The sequence below is a fragment of the Eptesicus fuscus genome, chromosome 14 (assembly GCF_027574615.1).
Source record: "Eptesicus fuscus isolate TK198812 chromosome 14, DD_ASM_mEF_20220401, whole genome shotgun sequence".
In the NCBI taxonomy this organism is placed as follows: Eukaryota; Metazoa; Chordata; class Mammalia; order Chiroptera; family Vespertilionidae; genus Eptesicus; species Eptesicus fuscus.
The window spans coordinates 47,195,602-47,222,330 of record NC_072486.1 but is presented as its reverse complement, the minus strand read 5'-3'; the positions used below and the strand labels follow the sequence as shown (position 1 = coordinate 47,222,330).

Here is a 26,729-nt window from a genome sequence, read left to right as displayed (position 1 = left end):
TTTAAACATTTCACTACAAAAAGTCAACTAAACACAAAAGAAGACAGTAATCCTGGAAATAAGGGACAAAATAACTATAAGGCATAGAGAAAACAAATAGCAAAATGACAGAAGCAAGTTCTTCCTTATCAGAAATTACTTTAAAAGTAAAAGTAGATCAAATTCCCCAACCAAAAGACAGAGATTGGTAGAATGGATTAAAATGCATATTCCAACTATATGCCATCTATAAGAGATTCACTTTATATCCAAAGACACAAATAGATTGAAAATTAACTGATGGATAAAGATAATTCCATACAAATAGTAATCAAAAGAAGACAGGCATGGCTCTACTAATACCAGACAATGTAGACTTTAAATAAAAAAAGGTTGCCAAAGACAAAGAATAACATTATATGTTAATAAAAAGTTTAACACAGCAAGAAGATAGAACAATTAGAAACTATTATGTGCCTAATGACAGACTATCAGAATATATGAAATAAAACACAGAATTGAAGAAAGAAATAGAAAGTTCTACAGTAATTGTTGGAGACCTTAGTGTCCCACTTACAATAATGGATGGAAAAACCAGACAGAGATAAATTAGGAAATAGAGGATGTAACACAATAAATCAGCTAGTCTAACAGATATATACAGAGCACTCTACCCAACAACAGCAAACATATTCTTACTTACACGTGGAACATTTTCCAGGATAGACCACATGTTAGGCCAAAAAGAACAAAGCTGAGGGACTCACATTTCCTGATTTTAGAACTTACCACAAAGCTATAGTACTCAAAGTAGTGTGGTACTGACATAAAGACAGACATATATATACTAAGGCCGTGGTCGGCAAACTGCGGCTCGCGAGCCACATGTGGCTCTTTGGCCCCTTGAGTGTGGCTCTTCCACAAAATACCACGGCCTGAGCAAGTCTATTTTGAAGTGGCATTAGAAGAAGTTTAAGTTTAAAAAATTTGACTCTCAAAGGAAATTTCAATTGTACTGTTGATATTTGACTCTGTTGACTAATGAGTTTGCCGACCACTGGACTAAGGGAATAGAATAGAGAACCAAGAAATATAACCTCATGTATATGGTCAGATGATTTTTGACAAGGGTGCCAGGCCATTCAATGGGGAAAGGATAGTCTTTTCAGCAATTGGTCCTGGGAAAAATGGACATCCACATGCAAAAGAATGAAATTCAATCCTTATCTAACACCATATAAACATTAAGTCAAAATGTACCAAAGACCTAAATGTATGACATAAAAAACTCTCAGAAGAAGACACAGGACAAATGCTTCATGACATTGTATTTGGCAGTGATTTCTTGGATATGATGCCAAAGCACAAGTAACAAAAGAAAAAGTAGACAAATTGGACTTCATGAAATTTAAAATTTTTGTGTATTGGAAGATGCTATCAACAGAATAAAAAGGCAACTCAGAGTGGGAGAAAATATTTGCAAATCATACGTCTGATAAGGAATTAATATCCAGAATATATAGATAACTCTTAAAACTCAGCAACAAAAAGCCAAACAACCTGAACAAAGGACCTGAATAGACATTTCTCCTGATTTTTAAAAAATGAACAAAGGATTTGAATAGACATTTCTCCAAAGAAGATATACAAATGGCCAATAAGCACATGAAAAATGCTCCACATCACTGATCACTAGGGAAATGCAAATAAAAACTAGTATATTGAGATACTACCTCACACCCATCAGGATAGCTCCTAGCCAGAAAATAAAAAACTACAGCTGTTGGTGAGGATGCGGATAAATTAGAACCCTTGTGCACTGTTGGTGGGAAGGTGAAGTGGTATAGTCATTGTGGAAAACAGTAGGGAGTTCCTAAAAATATTAAAAATAGAATTACCACATGATACAACAGTTCTACTTCTGGGATTGAAAACAGGTTGTTGAAGATAATATTTGTGCACCAATGTTCATACCACTGTTATTCACAATAACTAAAACATGTAAGCAACCTAAGTGCCCGTCAGCGGGTGAACAGAGAAGCATAATGTGGTCTATCCACACAATGGAATATTATTTTAGCCCGAAAAAGGAAGGAAATTCTGTAGTATGCTACGATGTGGATGAACCCTAAGGACATTATGCTAGTTGAAATAAGGTAGTCTCAAAAAATGGATATTTGTTTGATTCCCTTTAGCTGAGATACTTAGAGTAGTGAAAAGCGTAGAGACAGAAAGTAGAATGATGGGTACGGGGTTCTTGGTTTGAGGGGAATAGGGATGTTATTATTTAGTTGGTATAGAGTTTCAGTTTTATGAGATAAAAAGAGTTCTAGGGATGGATGGTGATGATGGTTGTACAACATTGTGAATATATTTAATATCTCTGCACTGAACACTTAAAATGATCAATTTTATGTTACATATATTTTACCACAGTGAAAAAAAAAAGAAAAGAATGCCCTGATAACTAAAGACAAAGAAGGGCTGACAAATGGGACCTAAGATACGTGCCAACTAAGTGTAGCTTATGATCCTGGAATAGGTGCTGACCTGGGAAAAATAGACATACAGATAGCTATATAGGACATTTTGAGTCAATTGAAGAAAGGTAGTTGTGGACTGTGGATTAGATAGTAGTATTATATCAATGTTCTGTTTTCTGATTTTGATCTTTATACTTTGGTTATATAAGACATGCTAGTTTTCAGTTGCCACACAACGAATTATCACAAAGTTAGTGGCTAAAAACACCCTTTTATTGGCTCACAGCTGTGTAAGTCAGACGTTCACCTGGGCTCAGCTGGGTTCTTCCCTTAGGGTTGCACAAGCTGGCAAAATCCAGTCCCTTGTGGTTGTAGGACCGAGGTTCCGGTTATCTTGCTGGCTGCTGACCAGGGGTCATTCTCAGCTCCCAGAGGCAGCAGTCAGGTCCTTTACCTGTGCCCTCCATCCTCAGGCCAACAGCAGTGTGTCAAATCCTCCTGGTACTTTGGAGCTCTTACTTCCCCTGCTTGTAAAGGGCTGATGTGATCAGGGTAGGTCATCCAGATAACCTGTCTTTTGCCAGGTAACGTAACATAATCATGAGTGTAATATTGTGTTCACAGATTCCACCACACTCCCAGGGGCAGAGATTAGGCAGGGTCAGGGGTCACTGGAGCTCCTGTTAGAATTTTGCCTACCCTGTAAGAGAATGTCCTTTTTCTTGAGTAATACACATGGAAGTATTTAGGGATAAAGGGGGTGTGAAAACCATTTACTCTCAATGGTTCAGAAAAATATTGTATATATATTATACATATAATTTATATATTATACATATACAGATGGTCCCCGACTTACAATAGTTCGACTTATGATTTTTTATTTTGTGGTGGTGCAAAAGCAATATGCATTTAGTAGAAGCTGTATTTTGAATTTTTTTTTTAAATATATTTTATTGATTTTTCACAGAGAGGAAAGGAGAGCGATAGAGAGCCAGAAACATCGATGAGAGAGAGACACCGACCAGCTGCCTCCTGCACACTCCCCACTGGGGGATGTGCCCGCAACCAATGTACATGCCCCTGACCGGAATCGAACCTGGGACCTTCCAGTCCACAGACCGACGCTCCATCCACTGAGCCAAACCGGTTTTGGCTGTATTTTGAATTTTGATCTTTTCCTGAGTGAGCGATATTCAGTAAGATATTCTCTCATGATGCTGGGCGGTCACATCTCCTAGCCAGCCCCTGATCATGAGGGTAAACAGTGGATACCCTAAATACAGTATACTGTGTAGCCAATGTTTTCTGGATATTGTGTTCTGAGCACATTTAAAGTAGGCTAGCTAAGATGCATGAGCATGATAAAGCAAATGGGACAAAATTAATGATTGGAGTTTCCTGTATTATTGTTGAATTTTTCTATAAGTTTTAACTGATAGCAAAATCTTAAAAAACATTGTGCCCCTGGATCCGGGTGAGGCTGGATCCCAGGCCCGGGTGAGGCCGTGCACCCCTGGGTCTGGGAGAGGCCATGCGCCCCTTGGTCCGGGTGAGGCCATGCGCCCCTGGGTCCGGGTGAAGCTGAATCCTGGGTCCGGGCGAGGCCCTGTGCCCCTGGATTCGGGTGAGGCTGGGTCCCGGGTCCGGGTGAGGCCGCGCGCACCTAGGTCCGGGTGAGGCCACGCGCCCCTGGGTCTGGGAGAGGCCATGCGCCCCTGGGTCCGGGTAAGGCCTTACGCCCCTGGGTACGGGTGAAGCCGGATCCTGGGTCCGGGTGAGGCCGTGTGCCCCTGGATCCGGGTGAGGCTGGGTCCCGGGCCCGGGTGAGGCCACGCGCCCCCTGGGTCTGGGTGAGGCCACGTGCCCCTGAGTCTGGGTGAAGCCGTGCCCCTGGGTCCGGCCGAGACCAAACCAGAGGGAGTTGGACCTCCGTTACCACCATTTGTCCACCATCCAGAGCTGAGGGGTCAGTGCTGACATGTACACATAAGGAACTGGTGGACATTGAAATTGGGTCTCAAAAGAACTGTTGGTCCAGAAAGAAACTCACTACAGACTGATTCATTTTCCTGTCAGCATAACTATTATTGCTCGTCTCACATTCAGTTCTTATAAGTATATCTCTAGAGACACATGATCTCGCTCATCTAGGGGAAATGATGAACAACATAGACTGATGAACAAGAACAGAACCAGAAACAAGGAGGCATTGATCGCACTATCGGGCCTCAGAGGGAGGATAGGGGAGGGTGGGGGGCGGGGGGGGGGAGATCAACCAAAGGACTTGTGTGCATGCATATGAGCCTAACCAATGGTTAAGTTCAACAGGGGGTTGGGGCATCCGTGGGGAGGGGTGTGGGATGGGAATGGGGGGATGAGGACAAATATGTGACACCTTAATCAATAAAGAAATTTAAAAAAAAAAATCTTAAAAAACAATGAGGAAACAAAAGTCCATTCCTGGTGTAGTAGTCAAAAATTTGGACTTCATTTCAAGCTAAAATTTCTTGCCTCTCCTACTTGAACCTGCTTCAGGTCTGGAACTGAATCTTGCAGTAGGAAGGAATTCTCCTACCTTCCAGCTTGTTCCAGGACCTCTGCCACTACCTGGGTGGGAACGCTGGTGTGTGGGTGGGAGGAGAGGTACAAGAAAGGTTTTACATGGTTCCCATGTAAACAGCCGTGGGTAAAGTCCCTTTAAGTGGCTCAGGTCTCTTCTCTTTTCCTGTGGGGCCCACGTCTGCAGGGACCATGGAAAACACTTACATCCTTTGCTCCAACAAACCCTGGGAAAGTAGGCTCTTCCAGAATGGCCACCCCAAAGGAGCCCATCAGCCAGTTTCTGCCGTTCGTCTTTTTCAGGCCTGGATTCATGGGTAGCCCCGTAGCCCCAGGAGATACAGGTCAGGTTGTCATCCCACTAGGCTTAAGGTCAGGGGACAGTAGCCCGCCCTCCCCCTCCCCATGGTAGCATGTGGAGGAGGCTCACAATGCACTTGACAGCTCTTTCCAGAAATATCTCCAATATCGACTCCCTGACCTTGTCACTCCAAGTGCTTTGATTCCCTCTTTGAGGCGAGGGCTTGGGTTACAGCTCAGTGTTTTAGTTACCCTCCTTCCCAGTTAGGCTTCTGTGTCTAGCTTTGGAATGGGGATAGTTGGCTTCTATTTTGAGGGGGGAGGGGGGGACCTTCAGCCAAAACAGGCAGACAGAATCACACTTGACTATCCTGTTGCATATGTTTATTGCTCTTCCTGATTTATTGATTTTAGATATTATCTATTGATTCCTACTGTGGAAGATGAAGATATGGTCCTCTTACCTCACCCCCGGCCCCCACTTCTCTTCCCTCCATCCTCTCAGAACAGGTACACCACACTTTTTGGTTAATTCAGTGTAAACTGTTTATGATTATATATGATTTACTTCTGATCAAAGTGGCATATTATGATATTTCCTTTGTTGTAGGATTTTCCCCTGGAATTGAATTTTTTTCTTATTTTTTCTTTTGCTAGTTTTCTGTCCTGTCACCAGTTCTTCTGAAACTCTCCAGTGAAATGCCACAACTCCTCTGAAGAGTCTTTTCCCCATGACCAAACTCCAGTGACCTATCAGCTTCACTCTTGGTCTGGAGACTTCGGTCATGGGTCTTCCATTTGCCTCTGCTCTGTCTAAACTAGTGATCCTTCAGCCTGCTGTATAGCCGTGCCCTCACACTGTCCTTTGTCTTTCCCCTATTTCCTGGATCTGTCTCTTCTTTCAGGTTAGATCTTTGCTTTGTTGGAGCACATCTCCCAGTAACTGTCTTAAGAAAGTGTGCACGGGAAGAAATGTGTTAAGACTCTGCATATCAGAAAATGCCCTCACAATTGATAATTTGGGTTGGTATAGAATTTCAGGTTGGAAATAATTTTCCTCAGCATTTTGAAAGCATTGCTTTTAGGTCTTACAGGTGCTATTGAGAAGTATAAATGCCTTTTTATTCCTAAATCTTTGAACACAGCCTGCTTTTATATTCTTTTTTAAGATCTATTCCAGGCTTCTGAAGTGTTGGAAACTCGCTTTTTCCAGTTTGGGGAAAATTTCTTTTATTATTTCTTCCTACCTACTTTTCTCTCTTTCTTCCAAAAAGTCCTAATTGTTAGATATTACACTTTTTAAGTTAAACCTCTAGTTTTGTTTTATTTTTCTCTTTTTCTCCCATTTTCTGCTTCGAACTTTTTTGTTCTGCTTCCTTAGAGATTTCCTCGATTTTATTTTCTAACAATTCCATTTAATTTTTTAAAATTTCTTCTATCACATTTTAAATCTAAGAGCCCTTATTGCTCTTTTCATGGATGACTATCATGTATTTTCTCTTTGGGATTATTAATTCTGCTTTGTTTGTTTTGTTTGTTGTTTGTTTGTTTTTGAAGTTCTGTTTTGCTCCTTGCATTATCTCTACTTTCTTCCATCCTTTTTCCTACTTGTTTTATGTTAGAAGCTTGTCTTAAATAGATAGCATTAGGTTCATACATATGTAAGAGTAAAGCCTTAAAAGAAAACTGATGGAAAGCTTCGTGTGCATGGCTGGGGCTCATTAAGGGGTAGGCTTCACTGTTGGGCGACCAGCTGTGAACCTGGATGTCTCACTGAAGTGCCCACAAAAGTCAGTCTGCATAGGTTTTTGGAGGAGGAAGAGGGTGTGGAGGGGCAATTCAGTTTCTTCAAAGAAAACTCTTACAGTCCCCTGCTTGGAGGGTATAAGCTGAGCCAATGGTCTTGGAGCCGAGGAACACACCTTCCAGAAGCTAGACTGTCTTCATCTCTTGTCTGCATTGCAGCCCTTCTTCACCTTTCTTCCTCTCCCCACTATCCCAGGGTCCGAGCCTTTCTGGTTAAGTTTTCTATAGACTTGATCTCTCTTCTCCTTGGGTGAGGGTGGTGGTGTGTTCTGGTTTCCTGCAATGGGTAAGAGGACCTGGGGTGGAGCTGGTCTGTGTAGACTGTGAGTTGGCCCCATGTCCTCCCATCCCTTTCCCATTACCTTTTACTGTACCTGGGGCCTCCGGGTCTAAACCTTCCAGGGATTCTATGGCCAAATTCATATCCTTCTCCTTCACCCCCTCTGCCAGCATTTGGGGTTCAGTTCTGTTATTTTTCTTGCTCTTTTATCTTTCCGTCTTTGAAAAGTATACTCACATTTCTAATCCAGTGTTTCTCTTGGGCTTATGCCTTGTTTTAAGAAGGATATGTGTTCAACCCACCATACTTTAATACTTTATTATATTTTTATTAATAGTAAATATCTGGATACAAAGATGCACATATAGTAAATATACATATATTCAATCATCTAAAAGGTGATTAGTGAAAGTAAGCTCCCTGTGACCTCACCTTTTGCTCTTCCCAGTAGCCCCACAGTCATCAGTTGTCTGTATGTCCATCCAAACAAAGTTTATATACACATTCACATAGATACATACAGAAGCATGTAAGTATATAGTAATGGATTTTATTTTAAATCAAGAAAGTGATTTCTTGCCCGGCCGGGTGTAGCTCAGCGGTTGAGCATCGACCCAGGAACTGGGAGGTCACCGGTTCAGGGCATATGCCCAGGTTGCGGGCTTGATCCCCAGTGCGGGGCATGCAGGAGGCAGCCAATCAATGATTCTCTCTCATCATTGATGTTTCTATCTCTCTCCCTCTCCCTTTCTCTCTGAAATCAATAAAAATATATTTTTAAAAAAGTGATTTCTTTATATACCCTTGAGGGATATTCACATTTTAAATAAAGGGCAGTGCTTAACCCAAAGACCTGAACCTCTTCTAGTCAGATTTCAGGTTTCGTGGCAGGTGGTGGGCATTTTCAAGGGGCCTTTCAAGTGCATGGGGCAGTAGTTGGTGGCACTCTTCCACTTCTCGGCTGCCTTTCTTTATCATCCTTGTCTTCTCTCTTTCTACTTTATCCCCCATGGTTCTTCCTATTTTCATGCTTTCCACTCTAGATGCATTTGGCTGGCCCGTGGCCCATGGATCTAAGGAAGTTATTTATCCTGGTTAATGGATACACCCGAATCTGGGTACCTCTTGGGTTTTAAGAATAAATTGGCAACCTAGATGAATGTGCATCCATCATGCCCCTGGCTGAATAGACTATTAAGAGATAGACCCGGAGGCATCCCTGAATATTTCAGAAACCATAAATAGCTTTAGGTGGGCCACTTGACTTGATGGTTCATAGTAGTGACATCAGTATGACTCTTTGTCCTTGCAACAGGGCCTGTGGCTACCAAGCCAGACTTGATATCAAAACTGGAGCATAGAGCTGCACCCTGGATCAAGGATCCAAAGCGGATGAAGTGGGGAAAAGGTCATTCTCCAGGTGAGTATTGACCTACTGAGTTCTGGAGGGCATGTCCAGGGGCCCAGGTAGTTGTGGCAAGTCACACCGTGTTAGTTCAGCCATATTTAACTTGAGCCTATTGTGCACAGGCCTTATATTAGACTGGGTAAACAGAGATGAATACGAAATTAACCCTGCCCTCAGAGTGTAGAATACTGGGAAACCAGGACAGTATGGAAATAATAAGGAACTTTGATGAGCAGAAGTGCTAAAGGGACCTGTGGTTGAGCTGATGGGAGGAGGGGTGTGGGAGATGCTGGTTCTGATAAACAATGTGCCCACAGGCCTGTGAGCCTCTACTCTCTCCCTCCTCCTCTGGTTTTTAGCACTGCTGGCCTATAAGAGTTAGTTTTTTGCATATCTCCGGTAGTAACTTGTTGGCTAGTAGCTGCTGTTTATACTTCTGTGCCTCCCTTCTTTCAAAGGCTCATAAGCACTTATGGATGTTTAACCTCATTTCTTTGTGATGCCTCAGAAGAGGATTAAAGCCACCTGTTTACCCAATAGCATCTATGGCCAAGGTGGTTAATTAAGCTTATTAGTAGCTGATGTCACATGATCCTGGGTCACTATGTGGATAGAGAGGGGGAAGCTGGCTAAAGAGCCCACAGGGATTAGCAAACAATTCTTGACTTCCATAGATAGTAACGGGGAAGCCAGTAATGCTTTCTAGAAAGGTGGATCACATTCATCCTTTCTGCTTTGCATCAGGGTACTTATTACATTGGGTGTCTTAGCTGATGGGAGACTGCAGAGTTCTGGGCAGCAAAATCAAGCACAGTTTGATTTGCTCCCAAGGGAAAAAGAAGATGGTGGCTGCAGGAGAGGCAGACCCGCAGGCCTCGGCTGTCGAATCTGCGTTGCTTCTAGCTCCTCCTGTGGAGATGTGTGCTTCCTACTGCAGGTCCAGCCTTTGTGACGTGGAAGCAGATGGGCCTGGGAAAATCAAGAGGACTTACAGACCCCGCTCCATTCAGAGGTCGTGGTTTGGGCAGTTCCCATGGTTAATCATTGACTCAGAAGAGACCAAGCTCTTCTGCTCAGCTTGCAAAGAAAGACCGAATCTCCACGACAAGTCATCGCGGTTAGTCCAAGGTTACACGGGGCCATTTAAAGTGGAGACTTTAAAATACCATGAAGTCAGCAAAGCACACAAGCTCTGCGTCAACACTGTTAAAATCAAGGAGGACACCCCTCAGGCTGCCCTAGTCCCAGAGATCTCAAGTGACCTGATGGCCAACATGGAGCACTTCTTCAATGCAGCCTACTCCATCGCCTACCACTCGAGGCCGCTGAATGACTTTGAGAAGATCCTGGAACTCCTCCAAAGCACAGGGACCGTGATTTTGAGCAAGTACCGGAACCGCACTGCATGCACCCAGTTCATCAAATATATCTCTGAGACTCTGAAGAAGGAGATCCTCGAGGACGTCCGGAACTCCCCCTGCATGAGCATGCTGTTGGACAGCTCCACCAACACCTCAGACCCGGCCTGTGTGGGCATTTACATCCGCTACTTTAAGGGGATGGAGGTGAAAGAGTCTTACATCACGTTGGCCCCGCTCTATAGGGAGACAGTGGATGGGTACTTTGAGACCATTGTCTCTGCACTGGATGAACTGGACATCCCCTTCCGGAAGCCTGGTTGGGTAGTGGGTTTGGGAACCGATGGCACAACCATGCTGAGCCACAGAGGCCTTGTGGAAAAGTTCCAGGAGATCGTCCCCCAGCTGCTGCCTGTCCATTGTGTGGCCCACCGGCTGCACCTGGCTGTGGTGGATGCCTGTGGGGGCATTGATCTGGTGAAGAAGTGTGACCGGCACATCCGAACCATCTTCAAGTTTTATCAGTCCTCAAACAAAAGGCTGACAGAGCTGCAGCAAGGTGCTGCGGCACTGGAGCAGGAAATCACCCGCCTCAAGGACTTGAATGCAGTCAAGTGGGTGGCCAGTAGGAGGCGCACACTGAATGTGCTCATCTTGAGCTGGCCTGCCCTGGCTAGGCACCTCCAGAGTGTGGCAGAGGCCGGGGGCCAGATTGGGCACAGGGCCAAAGGCATGCTGAAGCTCCTGAAGAACTTCCATTTCATCAAGTTCTGCCACTTCCTGCTGGACTTCCTGAGCATTTACAGGCCATTGTCTGAGGTGTGCCAGAAAGAAATGGTGTTGATTACGGAGGTGAACTCCACGCTGGGACAGGCCTACGTAGCTCTGGAGACCCTCCGCCACCAGGCGGGGCCCAAAGAGGAAGAGTTCAATGCCTGCTTCAAGGATGGGCAGCTGCATGGCATTTCCTTAGACAGAATGGAGATGGCAGAGCAGCGTTTCCGGGCAGACAGGGAGAGAGTGATCCTGACAGGGACTGAGTACCTCCGGCAGAGGTTTGACACAGACGGTTCCCCACAACTCAAAAACATGGAGGTGTTTGACACCACGACCTGGCCAAGTGGCACTGAACTGGCCAGTTTTGGGAATGATGATATCCTTGCCCTTGCCAGGTACTTTGAGCTCTCAATGCCCCCAGGGTACAGCGAGCAAGCCCTCCTGGAGGAGTGGCTGGGCCTGAAAGCCGTGGCCAAGAACCTGCCGTTCTCCATGCTGTGTAAGAACGCCCTGGCCCAGCACTGCCGCTTCCCCTTGCTGAGCAGGCTGGTGGCAGTGGTGGTCTGTGTGCCCGTCTCCACCTCCTGCTGTGAGCGTGGATTCAGTGCCATGAACCGGATCAGGACCGATGAGAGGACCAAGCTATCCAATGAGGTGATCAACATGCTCATGATGACAGCAGTGAATGGTGTGGCAGTCACCGAGTACGACCCCCAGCCGGCCATCCAGCACTGGTACCTAACCTCCTCGGGCCGGCGCTTCAGCCACGTCTACACCTGTGCCCCGGTGCCACGCCATTCCTATGCAGGTAAGTCTACATGGTAGAGTTCCTGGATGGGGACACACGAAGGAAGGGAATCTCATCTTCCCAGTCCCATGTGAGCAGGAGCATCTGATAAAATCAGCCATCACAGTGGGCTTGGCCTGAGGTATTGTTGAGCTGCTGTAGTGTGCCCAACCATTTACTAACCAGTGGCTGCTTGGGATATAACCCCTGCCCTCAAGGCGCTTATGATCCAGCTAGAGAGGCAAGAGGCACTCACTTCAAGCACATATACAGTGCTGAGAGCACGAACTTCTGGCCCGATAACTAGTGTGTGACTTTGGGCAAGTTAATCATTCTGTGCTTTGCTTTTCATCTGTAAAGTGCTTAGAACAGTGACCAGCGAGTATAACTAGATGATTGGACCAGTTGGGGCAGCGACATCACATTCTGGATGGGCTATGTAGAGTTGAGGTGTTGGAGAGGGAGGAGGTCAGTGCAGGTCAGAGGGCTGCGAAGGTGCTGGTGAAGAAGGTGGGGGTGGTCCAGGCAGAGGGGCAGTCCTGAGGGCACTGCCTACTGGCCTGGAGGCCAGTCCAGGGACAAGGCTTGAGGGGGAGGTTACATTATATAGGAGGCAACTTACTGGAAGTCCGAAGCAAGAAATTGTTTTCTTTGCAGGTGGTCACTGAAAACCGAAGTAAACATGATAGTTACAGAGGTTCCCTAAGCTCTTCATGGCTCATTTAACAGAGAAAGAGCTGTGATTTGTCTCTTGATGGTTTTTCCAGCTGGTCTCCTGCCTATTGCTTCTTCTTCTTTCTCTCTCTCTCTCTCTCTCTCTCTCTCTCTCTCTCTCTCTCTCTCTCTCTCTCTCTCTCTCTCTCTGTTAATTCTCACCTGATGATATTTTTCCCATTGATACTTTAGAGAGAGTGGAAGGGAGGGATGGGGATAGAAAGAGAGAAACATTGATGTGAGAGAGACACATCGATTGGTTTCCTCACATACACACCTGACTGGGACCCTAGATCAAACTTGCAACCACGGTACATGCCCTTGACCGGGAATTGAACCCGTGACCCTTTGGTGCATGGGCTGATGCTCTAAGCACTGAGAAACACCAGCCAGGGCTTCTGCTCTCATTTTTCACCTCTGCATCTGTAGTCAGCAGCAGTGGATGGGTCTCAGGGGTGACAGAGGCTCTGTAGGAAGTAGGGTGGCCCTGACCTGTAGCTGGGTGGAGGGGAGTTCTTCATCCCAGCATTTGTTGTCTGTGTCCAGCCCTGTGGGGGAGGAGACACAGATGCTACCAGCTGTGCCCTTTTGCAGGTTGTTCTCCTGGGGACAAAGGGATTTGTACATCTGAAGCAAACAGTGAACCCCACCAGATGTTGTATGATCAAGCTTCCCAGGCGGGCTTTCTCAGCCTCAGCACTGCTGACATTTGAGGCCAAATAAATCTTTGTGAGGGCCTGTCCTGTGGGTGGTGGGTCTTCAGCAGCATCCTTCGCCTTTACCCATTCCATACCCACTGGATACCCGTAGTACCCTCCTGGTTGTAGCAACCAAGTATCTTCAGACTTCAAGGGACCAACAGCTCCTAGGGGAGATCCTGTGTCCAGCGTGGGCATAGATCAGCCTGCAGCCCTAGTCATGTCTCCAGTCTGTGCTGCCACAGTTTTTTCCCACTGAATATACCTTAGGGTGCAGTTGGCTGTGGGAAGGGGATCCTCATGTAATGTGTTTTCCCCAATTCTGATGGTGCCTTCTCTTTCTTCCCACTTGAGGGGCGGTGCTCAGGAAGGAGAAGATGGGAGTGCTCCATGTGGAGGAGGCCGTGACCCAGAAGCTGCCCACCCATCCTATGGGAACGGGTGGAGATCATGAAGACTGCCTCATGGACCCTCCTGACAGACTCCTGTACCCCCACACCAGTCAGGAGGCCCCTGTGCTATCCTGATACAGGCTCTGCAGGAGCAGGAATCCTAGGATTGCCTTGGAGACCCCTACCCTGCCCCTTGTGGTTGTGCTGACAGGCTCTGTGCCCTAGAATCTTCCTTTGGTAGGGACTCTAAGAGCAGGAAGTGGGCAGTGACAAGGTAGTTACACCCACATGCCAGAGGGCAGGGCCATCAGGGGGCGCACAACTTGTTCACCTCTAAATGGAGCAGGGACTCACAGCACTGACATATGCAGAGGCTCTTACCTCAAGTTCATGTTTAAGGTGCTTCAGGAAATAATTCCATTGTGAAAGATTTCACCACATATTCTAGTGGCAAGAGGATTTTTCTGAAGTGGGAGAGACTACTGGGGGTAGGAACTTAAAGGAGCACCCCAGTCCCCTGGAACATTGGGAGCGTTCCAGTGGCCTGGGGAAGACACTGGGTGAGGGGCAGAGGATGACCAGGCTCCAGGTTCAGCTGGCCTAGCTCTGGGATGTCACCCTGGCTCTATGACAGAAGCAGGTACAGCCTGATTTCAAAATGGCAAACTCTCATCAGAGAATCTCTCTACCTCCTCCTAGTACCGTCCTTTAGGGTGAGACAAGCTAAGCCCTTTGCACAGAGCGCTCCAGAGAGCTTCTCCTGCAGCTCCAGGCCAGCGAGCCAAGCCCATGCGTCCCACCCAGTCCCACAGCTGTGGCACTTGAGTCTGACCGGCATCATGCTGGAGTGCCTTCCTAAGGAGCAAACTGGACCAAGTTGCCCTCAGGAGACTGGGATCCGGTCCTTGCTCTACTACAGGCAGTAGTTCAACCATGATTAACCACGCCTCTTTGCTGTGCCTCTGTTTCCCTCTCCATTAAGTAGCAGAGAGTCCAAGTGCCTGCTGATTCCCAGCCTGCCACAGGACTGACGAATGACAGCGCACCTACCTACCTGCAAGACAGACCTCAGACTACAGAGGGGACTCAGCTGCTTTCAGCCTTCGTCCCCCGTCACCTGTCACCCATGTCTTTACTGTGGAAAGAGGTGCTCCTAAGACGTGCCATCAGCATGATGGTCTAGTCCCGTGGTCGGCAAACTGCAGCTCGTGAGCCACATGCGGGCTCTTTGGCCCCTTGAGTGTGGCTCTTCCACAAAATACCACGGCCTGGACGAGTCTATTTTGAAGAAGTGGCGTTAGAAGAAGTTTCAGTTTAAAAAATTTGGCGCTCAAAAGAAATTTCAATCGTTGTACTGTTGATATTTGGCTCTGTTGACTAATGAGTTTGCCGACCACTGGTCTAGTCCATTCTTCCCAACATTGCTCTGGGGATTCAGCCTGGGACTCCTTACGGTGCTTGTGAAATATGCTCCACCCAGACCTGCTTGCTCAGACCCCCAGGACGGGCTCAGTGCCTGGCTGTAAGGTCCCCCAGGAACTTCGTGTGCCCACTCCAGGCACAGAAGGGCACCCGCACTGTGAGGTTCCCTTGTGCTCTTGCCCATCTCCCCTTCTACCCCAAAGTGAAATACTTTCCTTCCAGGGCAGCTTCCTTCAGCAGGCTCCTCGGCTGCTTCTCTGGCTGGAGATGGTGTGTCCTGCCTACCTAACCACTGCTGGGGACCAGGGGCAGGACTTCTTTGCCCCTGCCTGGCTTGTTCAGGCAGGAAGCAGTGCTCCTTGCTGGCCTTGCTGCCGGTCCCTGCTCTGTGCTGCAAGTCTAGGTGGTCTGACCCTCAGCCAGCAGTCTGCCCTCTTCCCCCTCCTTAAAGGTGCTGAGAGGCTCACTAGATGGCTGACCCCTGGTTCCCATGGTTTCTGACGCTCACTTTCTGCCTTGAAGCCGTGGACATGTCTCCTCCTGCCCTGCGGTGTACCACAGGGCCTCGGGGCTGGACCTTTGGCAGTGTGTTACACGGCCAAGAGGGAGCCCACTCACACAAGTTTCTGTGTGCAGTTCAGGAATCTGCCCTAGGCCAGGTACTGTGGGGGTGAATTGGTAGGATGGAAGAGAGAAAGGCCCTCTAAAATGGGGGTTGTAGTTCCCACCTTATCCATAGGAATTCCAAATTGAGGGGACTTTCCTGCAAGGACTTTCCCCATGGTGTCTTCCAGCCTCTAAGGATCCTCAGAGCGAGATTTAGTCCTGTGGGCAATGTTGCATGTGGGTTCCATGCACTTACTTCCTGATGCAGGTCTAGATGCTGATGTGGAGGCCCGCTAGGGACACACCCTGCCTTGCCACTCTGTGCTCTGAGCAAGCTTCCAGTGCCAGCCTATGAAAAAGCTGGAGCCCCCAGAAATGCGGGCCCTAGGGCTGAAATGTGGTGAGCGCCTTTAGGCCATTACTGGAGACCTGTTGCCTGGCCAGCTCATTTCATTTTAAGAGAGCTGCTGTGTTTCAGGCCCCAGGGCCTGGCTATCCCGGGATTGGAGAGGCTTCCTATTTTTGCCTCACAAGCAACCAAGCTGAAGGGCATTGAATAGAAGGAGCAAGTGCTCTGCCTTTGCCCAGGGTCCTGGACAAGTCGCCACCCTCCTCCCCTACCTGTAATCTTCATGGCAACTCCATGTACCCATCCTGGCATTCCCCACCCACCCACCGCGCCCCATGACTGACCTGAATAGCCAGCTTTGTAACTGACAGGTAGGTGATAGCAATAGAGACCAGGTTGGGGGGCGGGGGAGGGACCTCAGCCTTGCCCCGCCCCTCTCCCTGCCCGCGGGATACATTAGAGAGCTTGAGGCGTACCGGACTCTCGCTTCTCTCCCAAGCCCAGGCGTGCTCAGTGTTTAGCAGGACAGTGTGAAGACTGGCCAATTCCCTCACCCAGGTGTCTGTCAGCCAAGGACTCCGGGGTGGTGGGGGAAGAGGATGACGGCCCAGGAATGTCCTCTCGCCTTCAAATATGTGCAAATGAGGTTTATAAAACCACGATTGATTCTCACTGTTTTGCTCTGAATAAAACATATTTAGACACAGGCCTCTGCCCTATACATTCTTTTAGCCAGAACTGGGAAACTGGAGAAGCTGATCAAAGCTAAGTAGATCTGGCTGCCCGGAAAGCCCGCCCTTAGCCCATCTCCCAGCCCCTCTCCCTAAGGATGCGCGCGCGCGCCTGCGCAGGTCGGCCTGCCGAGTGCGCTCCCCCAGGCGGCCTGGTCCTGGTGCGCATGCTTGGACGCCCACTAAGCCGCCAGGACCCGGGAGCATCTGCAGCTGACCCAGCACCCCGATCTGGGCGTCCCGCGCCCCGCCATGACGGCTCACTCCTTCGCCCTCCCGGTCATCATCTTCACCACGTTCTGGGGCCTCATCGGCATCGCCGGGCCCTGGTTCGTGCCGAAAGGACCCAACCGCGGGTAAGGGACGCGCGGGCCCAGCCTCCCTGCGGACCCCTCCAGGGGCGAGTGCGCAAGCTGCGGTCCGAGGACCCCGGCTCCCGCTCCGCCTCCTGGGTCTGCGCTCGGCCCCGGTGCAGCCGGGGGAAGGTCAGAGAGGGTCGTCTTTAGGCAGGCGGAGAGCCGACTGTCGCGGGAGATGCTGGAGGGTCACCCCCTTTGGCCAGTCACGCTGTGGCTAGCCGCTGTTCACACCGCACCGGCTGTGACCTTGAGCGAATGTCACCGCTCAAGCCTCCCTTTCTAAATAGGGATGATGATGATGACGGCCTTTTTTTTTTTTTTTTTTTTAATCCTTACCTGAGGACATATTTCCATAGACACACACACACACACACACACACACCGAGAGAGAGAGAGAGAGAGAGAGAGAGAGAGAGAGAGAGAGAGAGAGAGAGAGAGGAGAGAGATGGTGTGAGAAACATCGATTGATTGCCTCCCCTACCGCCCCTAGGGGACTGAACCCGCAACTTAGGTATGTGCCCTGACGGGAATCCAACATGCAACCTGGAGGTGTATGGGAGGACGCTCCAACAGTGGAGCCACCTGGCCAGGGCGATGGCTGCCTAAGGTTGCTGTGAGGATCACACGAAATAACGCTTATAAAACTTAACGATGCATCACTGGTATTATGTATTGAATGTTTTGGTCGGTATCATTGGCCTGTGGAGGTCCCAGAGCAGATTTCTGTGCCTGTTACACTATTCACCAGGTTCTGCTTCATGTTGTCAGTTATAAGGTACTGTCTCCCCTTGATTACATGTTCCTTCATGCTCCAGATGGGCTTCTTGGCCACTGTAGACCCCAGTGCCCAGCACAGGACTGTGCTTGGTAATGTTAAAAGAATGGATCAAGTGCTAATTTCTCTGGTGCAGACTTCAAGTGCTTTGGGTCAGAGGTCATAGGGCCTGGTTTGGATTCAGTTTAGCTCTGGCTGGAGTTTTGGACACATGGGTGTTGACTCTGTTTTCCAAGATCTGCAGGGCTGAGGACCCACAGCTTCTTAGTATCTCACCTCTCTGCTAACCTTGGTGAGATCTTTCTTCTAACGGAAGTCTCCCCTGCTGCATTATAAGCTTCTGTCTCCAGTGGTCTGAGTGAACACAAGGTGGCCACCCCTGTGCTCTCATAGCCACTCAGTCTGCCTCAGGGATGCCACACAGTTTGTTGCTTCTTGTCCTGTCTTCTAGTCTTCCTTTTTCCTTCCCCTTGCCCAATGAATTTTGAATTGCAGAGACTCCTCCACAGTGGGTTGCTGCAAATGCAGCTCTGTGAGTGTCTAGTCCCAACATGGTTGCATTAAGATGGAGACATTGGGTGATAGAGAAAGGAGATGAAGGGAAGGAATCATAAGGTGACTGGGTCTTCCCTCATGTCACTTCCCCATGAGGTGACACTTAGCATTTGTATTTTCCATCTGAGAAGAACTCAGCCTCCGGTGTTCAGGTGACATGGGGAAGACCAATGGGAAAGGGGCTGACACCAGGAGCTCCTTCTCTGGCTCTGGCCAGGCCTTCTGAGGGCACTTTCCATCCCTGGCCCTGACCTCACATCCTCTTCCATTGCAGAGTGATCATCACCATGCTGGTAGCCACTGCTGTCTGCTGTTACCTCTTGTAAGTACCTCTCTCCCCAGCTCAAAATCAGCCAGTGCCTTTCTCCTCCCCCCCCCCCCTTCTGTTCCCATAGTGAAAGGCTGGATCTGTAACACACAGGAAAGGAGGTGGTTTGGAATGGCAAAGAGAACAATAGGCTGGAAGTCATGAACTCCGGTTCGGGGTCTAAATGTGTCACCTGGACAAGCTTTGTAATGTCCACAGGCCGCGGCTTTCTCACGTGTGAAATGAGTGAGTTGGGCCAGCTCAGTGCTTTTCATGCCCAACTTGGCATCAGAATCACCTGGAGAAACTGTGAAATACGGCTCTGAGGGCTGCACCGAGACCCACTAAATCACAGTGTTCAAAGGTCTGCACTCCGGAATCCGAATTTCTAATGCACGTCCCTGGGTGGTTGTGATGCTGCCAGTTAGAGCCACCAGATGCAGTCTCCAAACTTGGAAAGGGGGCCCTGGGTACATAGAAGAGCATTCTGAGGGATATGAGACAGTTCAAGGGAATCAATTTCCAGGTCCTCAACGCCTAGATGGTCTCTTTCTAAAACTGCTATTCATATAGCCCCTCCCCCACCCCTCCATCCATCTCCAATCCTTTAGTGTTTCCTTGCTTCATGTTTAAATCATCCTGGCTGCCAAACTGAGGAGTAAGTCCACGTCCTGGTGTTAGGGAGGCCTGTCTCATTATCAATCAAGCCCATGTGAGGCCTCTGTGGCTTCCCATCTCCCTGGTCTCATACACTATTTTTTGGGTTAAGACTGGTGAGTTGGGTATTCAGGGTAGGACAGGTAGCATGATAAAATGCTGATTCTTTAAAAAGGTAACTGATTCTTTTGAAAGTAACTAGGATATCTCTCAGGACTGCGAAATTTTTCAAATGCATAGGTTAATACCCACATTTTAAAAAATTGGCATGATTGATTTCAGATTTGGTGCCTGTTACATAGTTAAAACCTGTTTTGTCTAATGAGACCATGAGCTAGTTATTCCTATTAGTCAATTCTAGTTTCACTTTATATAATGTTTAATATTTCTACTTCCTATTAACAAAAAAATAAAACTTGTTAAAAAAATAATGCTGGCTTTCAGAGGTTAGTTTAAATACATGAGGCATATGGTTTTCCAGAATTCTCCCTGGACAGAGCACCTCTTAAGTCCCTTTCTCTGTGCTGTTTCTTGGTCTTTTAGGGCTGGACAGATGTCCTCATCTCTCCCAGGGAGGGCCTGTGGGGGCTGAGGTTTGAAGGCTCAGAGACCAGGACAGAGGATAGTGACTGGGAACGTGGGAGACAGAATATAGGCAGGGTGTGGGTAATTGCAAACACCAAATCAGCATATGGGAAGGTAACCTGGGCTGCAGATCAGATGCACATGGGCAGAAAGGTGGGGCAACTTAAGCAAATGCCATGCCTAGAAATTATATTTACAAAACATAAACTTGGGGTAATGCCAGTGATAAGCGGGCAACCATTTCTGACAGTGTCCTGGGCATCAGGCAGGTGACTGGCTGCCGTGGGGATTCAGAGGTGGAAGAGCTGGATCCTTCCTGCAAAACCAGACTGAGCCCCATTGGTACCAGCATTTGAGGCATGTGAAGTGGTGCACCCTTTAGGGCCTGCTTCTGTGGGCAAACGACGTCCTGATGATGGGGCCTGACACCCTCGACCCCCTCTGTGCAGCCCGTGGTCGCTGGAAAGCTCACTGGCCTGAGGCACAGTCCCTGTCCTATCCCCAGCAGGCCTGGGAGTGGGGCATTCTGGTCATCACTTCCTCATGTTGGGGTAGTTCCTTCATCTTGTTCCTAAAAGGGGGTGATTCTGAGCGAATGCCCTGTCCTGCTCCCAGGTGCAGACTGGAGTGGCCCACACCAGGGATGTATTGGGGCACAGCTGGGAATCACTCCCGATGTGCCCAGGAGGCTGTCTTCCCTCTTCCCTCATCCCAGAGTCCAGCCTCAACTCAGAGACCTAATAAATCTACAGAACATCAAATCAAACCGAATCTAAACCAAAATCCACGAACCCCAGACCCAGCCCACCTGCCGGCTGGAGTGTGGGTGGCTCTGTGGGCCCCTCACAGACCCTGCAGCTGGTGTTTGGGTGGGTCATGTGACCACAAGCCTCGCAGGAGACATACCTGGGAGGTTCCTGCTGTGTCCCAGCTCACCCTCAGTGTGCTGTCCCTGGCAGCTGGCTCATCGCCATCCTGGCCCAGCTGAACCCTCTGTTTGGGCCACAGCTGAAGAACGAGACCATCTGGTACGTGCGCTTCCTGTGGGAGTGACCGCTGCTGCTTCAGCCCAGGTACTGGGGCTCAGGCAGTGGTTAGGGGGCACCGGGCGTGGAGGAAGAGAACAGGCAGGACCGTTTTAAGAGTTTACATTTGGATTCAGATGTTCATTTATCAGACCCAAAAAAAAAAAAAAAATGGTGAGCACCTACTCTCTGCCTGCCTGGCACTGTGCTGGGCACCAGATGGATGGCAAACCACAGTCCTCGAGGTGCTTCCTCAGAGGGCCCAGAGGGCATGGCCGGGGATACAGAACCTGTCCTGAGAGAGGAAGGCCTGGGGCCCAGGAGCGTTGAGGCAATAACTGGACAGAGGAAGTTGAGATAAGCTGAGTGACTGGGGCAGAGGCAGGGAGGGGGTGGTAGAGAGGGGGTCTCCACAGCGAGGAGGTGACCCTTTCATGTGATGTGCTTTGCAGGTACCCCAGCTCTCCGGATGACCTTGGCTCAACTCTCCCTGAAGACCCCTTTGTTCCACCCCCATAGCTGTGTCGTGATCCCTCTGTGTTGAAATAATGGAAAATCATTCACACCCAAAACACCATTGTAATTTGGGTCCAGATTGAAACTTGTATATTTAGCGTTCCTTATAGTTGTAAAGTCACTTAAGTGGCCTGCTCAGAAAGTTGTACCTCCTCAGAATATCTTGTTGCGCTCTCCTCCTGTACCTGCCCCCCACTCTGTGGATAAGCACCCCTCCCTCCGCAGAGGCTCAGAAACGAGGCAGCTCCTGCCCCCAGTTTGGACTCCACTCATCCGGCTGCAGTGAGGGCAGATTTCAGAGCCCCTCACAGCAGCCTCTAGGTCACCTGAGCTGCGGAGGGTGAAGAGAGACAGGTGTAGGCAAGGTTTGGGCAGCACTGTGGGCTTCGGAGGTCGGGCTGGGATGGTGAGGGAGGGAAGGGCATCGGCCCTGACTGGCTGAGCAGGCAGCAGACCAGTGAGATCCTGGGACCCCCAGCCCATGCCCTCACTCCCAGGAGAGCTGAGGCTGAGATCTCAGACATTTGTCCTCATCCTCAGAGCCAATCAGGGTCTCCTCTCTGCCACATGGCCTCCCTGGAGGAAGAAGCCAATTTCATGTATTTATTGACTATTTATTTGATTGGCCTTCCTCCCACGTAGTGGGCATTGTTTTTGGACCTGTGGTAGGGTGTGAGGTGTCTCACCTGGATTTCGTGGTCTGGGCTTGGCCTGTTGCTCAGAGCTCAGGCTGGGCCTCCCCTGGACATCCTACAGGCCCCTTTCAAACTCCCTTCCTGTCCTGACCCCTGTGGCCCTCCGGGAGTGGGGGTATTGCGTGTGGGTTGTACAGAAAACCCGATCTGTATCTAGTGACTCACGAGTGATGGGAAATCACTGTTTGGTGGTTGAGTCCAAGTCTGCTGGCCACCCTTTCCCTGCCCACCTGATTTCCATGTCCTCAGAGGGTGGGGGTGAGGTTGGGGACAGGAAAGAGGGCTCGAAGTGGCTTGGAGCTGCAGCTCTGGGATGTGGACACGAAACTACATTTTCCTGAGACCTGAAGGAAAGTGCAGCCGGTCTGGATTCTGCCAGAACCAGGCCTGGCAGGAGGAAAAAGTGGAAGACTTGCTCAAGTGGAACTTTGACCACCACTCATCTGTGCCCCTGATTGCAGAGTGAACAGTTCCTGGGCTGTGCAATAAAGCAGGTTCCCAACCTTTCTGGAGTGTAGCCTGCCTCATTCCCAAATACCCGAGGGCCCAAATCTGCCTGCTGTGCACCTGTCCTGGGCGAGAACATCCTGCATGGGGCCGGGAAACAGCAAGCAGAAGGAACTAGCACTTCAAGACCAGTGAGGAGCCAGCACAAGAAATTTAGGGTGGGGAGGTGCATAGAGGAGGGACCAGACCGCTAAGGGCCTGACCATGGCTGAGGAGCTTGGGTGGACCCAAAGGGCAATGCAAAGCCACAAAAGAAAGCCAGGGAGGGTTATGACCCAATATGATTTCTGGGATAATCTCTACAGGGTGCATAATGGACAGGAGCCTGGTGCTAGGGGCCCAGGTGAGCAGTGGTAAGGACGAGTGGGCAGACTGAAGGTCTATGACCAGCGTGTTGGCGGTGGGAGAGGAGGAGGCCAGGATGGATGGTGGACTCTGGAGAAGACAGGCTGTGAGGTAAGACACACAGATGGCCAGCAGGGGGCAGCACCCAAACGCAGGATGGAAGCCTCCAGAGACCAGTTTATACCTGGCCACCCAAGGGAGCATGATTTTACAGGTTCTGGGGCTTTAGTGACCTGTTAGCAGGGAGCAGGGACAGTTCTCAGGATGATTCCACAGCCTGGGTGAAATTTCCTTCAAGCGTATGTAACATCAACAACCACAACTGATGTCTACCAGGTGCCAGCCACTGCTTAGGGAAAACAAAGGGCAAAGAGCTGAGGTGCCTTACCAACTTGATGCTCTGATGCCAGGCTTCCCTACTATCCTCTCTGACCTTTCCCACCTCAACATCCTGATAGATCTGATAACTTCCAACCTGTCCTAGGGACACCCAGCAGCCCAGATTCTCAATGGGAAGGGGAGGTACATGCAGATGACTGCATGCCACAGCATCACAGCCCTGAGGAAGCCCCTAAAGCAAGGCCCCTTGATGAACTGTAGTTGCTTTGAACAGAAATAGAATCATTCATTCATAACAATGGGAATGTGAGGGTGTGTGTGTATGTGAAATCCATGGGGGTGGTTATGGTTGCTCCTCAATCACCTGGAAGTGACCTTTGTTTATAAACCTTCGAGTTTCCAGGAACAAAGTCAGTTGACAACCACCATCAGAAGAGTGAGGAAAACTGACATGACCACACTGCATATTAAATCTGCATAAGAATCACTCAGAACAAAACAAACCCACAGAATGCTGGACCAGATCCATTACGACAGAATCTCCAGGGATGGAGCAAGACTCCCAGACTTTTTTTTTTTTAAATTTCTTTATTGATTAAGGTATCACATATTTGTCCTCATCCCCCCATTCCCATCCCACACCCCTCCCCACTGATGCCCCCACCCCCCTGTTGTCCTTAACCATTGGTTAGGCTCATATGCATGCACACAAGTCCTTTGGTTGATCTCTCCCCCCTACCCCCACCCTCCACTACCCTCCCTCTGAGGCCTGACAGTCCAATCGATGCCTCCTTGTTTCTGGGTCTGTTCTTGTTCATCCATCAGTCTATGTTGTTCATCATTTCCCCTAGATGAGTGAGATCATATGTCACTAGAAATATACTTACAAGAACCGAATGTGAGACGAGCAATAATAATTATGCTGACAGGCAAATGAATCAGTCTGTAGTGAGTTTCTTTCTGGACCAACAGTTCTTTTGAGATCCAATTTCAATGTCCACCAGTTCCTTATGTGTACATGTCGGCACTGACTTTTCAGCTCTGGATGGTGGACCAATGGTGGTAATGCAGGTCCGACTCCCTCTGGTTTGGTCTCGCCCGGACCCAGGGGCGCGGCCTCACCCGGATCCAGGGGCGCACGGCCTCTCCTGGATCCAGGGGCGCACGGCCTCCCCTGGACCCAGACTTTTAATAAGTGCTCCTGATGGGTACCAGGCTGGCACAGTTCCAGGGATCAGAGTTTTGGAATCAGGCAGTGGCATTTCTCAGGGTGGAATACAGTCCACTTATACGATAATTACCTGGACTGTTTGAAAATGCAGGTTCCTGGGCCCACTCCAGATCCTGCTGGATTAGAGTTGGGACTCAAGTTTCCCAAGGGTTCTTATGCTACTGAAACCCTCTAGACAGGGTTTCCCAGCTTTGGGCTGGATAATTCTGTGAATTGTAGGATGCTTAGTAGCACCCTGACCTCGACTCACCAAATGCTACTAGAACCCCTCTCCCTGCTCCCAGTTGTGACAACCATATAGTTTTCCAGCCATTTAAAAATGTTCCCTGGCGGGCCAGGACACCCCAACATGGGGAGCCACTACCCTAGATTTGACCGCTCATGTGATTGATAAAAATTTAATCAGTTTATTGACCAAGAGACGTTTTGAAAGAGGTTGAGAAGCCTTGATGAAAGCTGGTATCCTGAGAGCCAGGGTGCCCTGTGAGCCTTCCCCAACAGGCCTGGAGCTTCTGATTTGGTCCACGCCCTGGGGAGATGGGAGCACCCAAGCTTTAGGGGATGATTAGGTGTCTGAACAGACTAATTCCCTCACCATGTGGTCCAGGGATAAGCTGGAGGCTCATTGGAGGCCAGGTGAGGGAGGGAGCTCTGGCATCACTCCTGCCCAATAGAACCTTGAACTTCCCCTGCAGGCATCTTCCCTGAAAAAGCGTGGTGGGTATGGTTGAGATGGATATTTCCAGAACCCCCACCTCAGCTCCCTAACCTCAGGATCAAGGGTCATGATGGCAGCATAGCTTTTCCTCCCTTACTGACAAAGACCCGGGAGACATTTGGATGGTGGTTTTCTTTACCTGCCCATTCTGTGTCTCCACAGCCAGGGTGCCAGACCAGATGGATCACTGCAGAGGCTGCAACCTTGATCGGTTGTGATACCAGCTGCAACAGCCGTGCTCTTGGTTCACCGGAATTGATTCGGCAAACGTATATAGTATGTCTCTTCAGTCTTTCTGCCCAGCCTCCGGAGCTGGAGCTGTTCACCTTGCCTGAGCAGCTCAGCTCAGCTTTAAGGTTGAGAGTGCAGAACTGAGAATGGGGCCCGCCTGGGTTCAAATCCTCGCTCCACTGATTATAGTGGAGTGAAAGTTACTTAATCTTTCTAAGCTTCAATTTTATTGTCCAGTTGGTATAATAATGGCCTACCTTGTAGAGGATGTGAATAGGAGCTGAGAGAATGGATTAAAGTGCCTGGCTTGTCAATAAATGCCGGTTGTTAATCACTAAGTCTGTGTCATCATCTGTATAACAGAGAACACTAACATAATTTGAAAAGGTAGTGTTTTCTCAATAAAAACACTAATGCATTGAGTGGAGGGGAGAAGAGGGAATGGGTCCTCGCACAGATATGCTGGTTCTGTGATAGGCAGTTAGACATGAGCAGAGCAAGGATAATGAGCTAGGTACAGAAGGCCAGGGTAGAAAGCTCCAGGTGCCTAGCAAAGGACAATTGTAGGGTGGGACCTTGCAGCCAGGGTGACCTTTCCTCCCCTAATAGGTCATGCAGTTTGGACCACCTGACCTTTCCTCCCTAGAGATCATCTAGGCCTCTGCTGTATTTCAGCTCCAGGCCCAGAAAAACAGCAAAACCAGACAAGGGACACCAAGGATGACCTCAGGACCAGCTGCATTGACCAATGACCCCCTGCCCTGGTGCAGACCAATCAATCAGTGGAGACCCTGACCCTAAAAGGACACACCTGGAAAGCTGCTGAATATTCTATTGAGATCCTCCCCTGGGACCTCCCCTAAAATCTCCACCCTTAAAATCCTTAGGACAGAGGACCCAGCCGTGTTCTCCCTCCAGGAAAATGATCTCTTCTTTCCTCTACCCCTACCCCTACCCCTCTCCTTCCCCCAGCGCTCTCACCAACTAAGCTACCTGGCCAGGGCTTATTACATATATTTATATAGACATATATTCTTTCCTTTTTTTTCCCCAGAGAGAGGAAGGGAGAGAGAGAGAGAGAGAGAGAGAGAGAGAGAGAGAAACATCCATGTGAGAGAGAAACATCAACCCAAGTGGATGAACCTGAAACCTAGGTATGTGCTGTGACCAGGAACTGAACCTGCTTGACCTTTCAGTACCAGATGATGCTACAACCAACTGGGCCACACCAA

At 49.0% G+C, this 26,729-nt stretch overlaps 2 protein-coding genes across 2 annotated transcripts; both read left to right on the top strand.

Annotated features, from left to right (window-relative positions):
* The first annotated feature begins 11,581 nt into the window (after nucleotides 1–11,581).
* On the top strand, nucleotides 11,582–14,275 carry ZNF862 (zinc finger protein 862). Its single transcript, XM_028128926.2, has 2 exons — nucleotides 11,582–11,761; nucleotides 13,507–14,275. Exons 1-2 carry the CDS (start codon nucleotides 11,617–11,619, stop codon nucleotides 13,677–13,679), a joined length of 318 nt encoding a protein of 105 aa, XP_027984727.2. The 5' UTR covers nucleotides 11,582–11,616; the 3' UTR covers nucleotides 13,680–14,275.
* Nucleotides 14,276–16,838: 2,563 nt separating this feature from the next.
* Nucleotides 16,839–22,623, top strand: ATP6V0E2 (ATPase H+ transporting V0 subunit e2). Its single transcript, XM_028128925.2, has 4 exons — nucleotides 16,839–17,008; nucleotides 18,616–18,663; nucleotides 20,850–20,963; nucleotides 21,368–22,623. The coding sequence occupies exons 1-3, from the start codon at nucleotides 16,905–16,907 to the stop codon at nucleotides 20,941–20,943; spliced, it is 246 nt and encodes an 81-aa protein (XP_027984726.1). The 5' UTR covers nucleotides 16,839–16,904; the 3' UTR covers nucleotides 20,944–20,963; nucleotides 21,368–22,623.
* The last annotated feature ends 4,106 nt before the right edge of the window (nucleotides 22,624–26,729 follow it).

Excerpts from the sequence above, each read along its gene's own strand:
- ZNF862 (XM_028128926.2), top strand. The coding sequence starts at position 11,617 with ATGCTCATGATGACAGCAGTGAATGGTGTGGCAGTCACCGAGTACGAC. Across the intron at positions 11,762-13,506 it reads GCCACGCCATTCCTATGCAG|GGGCGGTGCTCAGGAAGGAG; the intron begins GTAAGTCTACAT and ends TTCCCACTTGAG.
- ATP6V0E2 (XM_028128925.2), top strand. The coding sequence starts at position 16,905 with ATGACGGCTCACTCCTTCGCCCTCCCGGTCATCATCTTCACCACGTTC. Across the intron at positions 17,009-18,615 it reads CCGAAAGGACCCAACCGCGG|AGTGATCATCACCATGCTGG; the intron begins GTAAGGGACGCG and ends CTTCCATTGCAG. Across the intron at positions 18,664-20,849 it reads GCTGTCTGCTGTTACCTCTT|CTGGCTCATCGCCATCCTGG; the intron begins GTAAGTACCTCT and ends TGTCCCTGGCAG.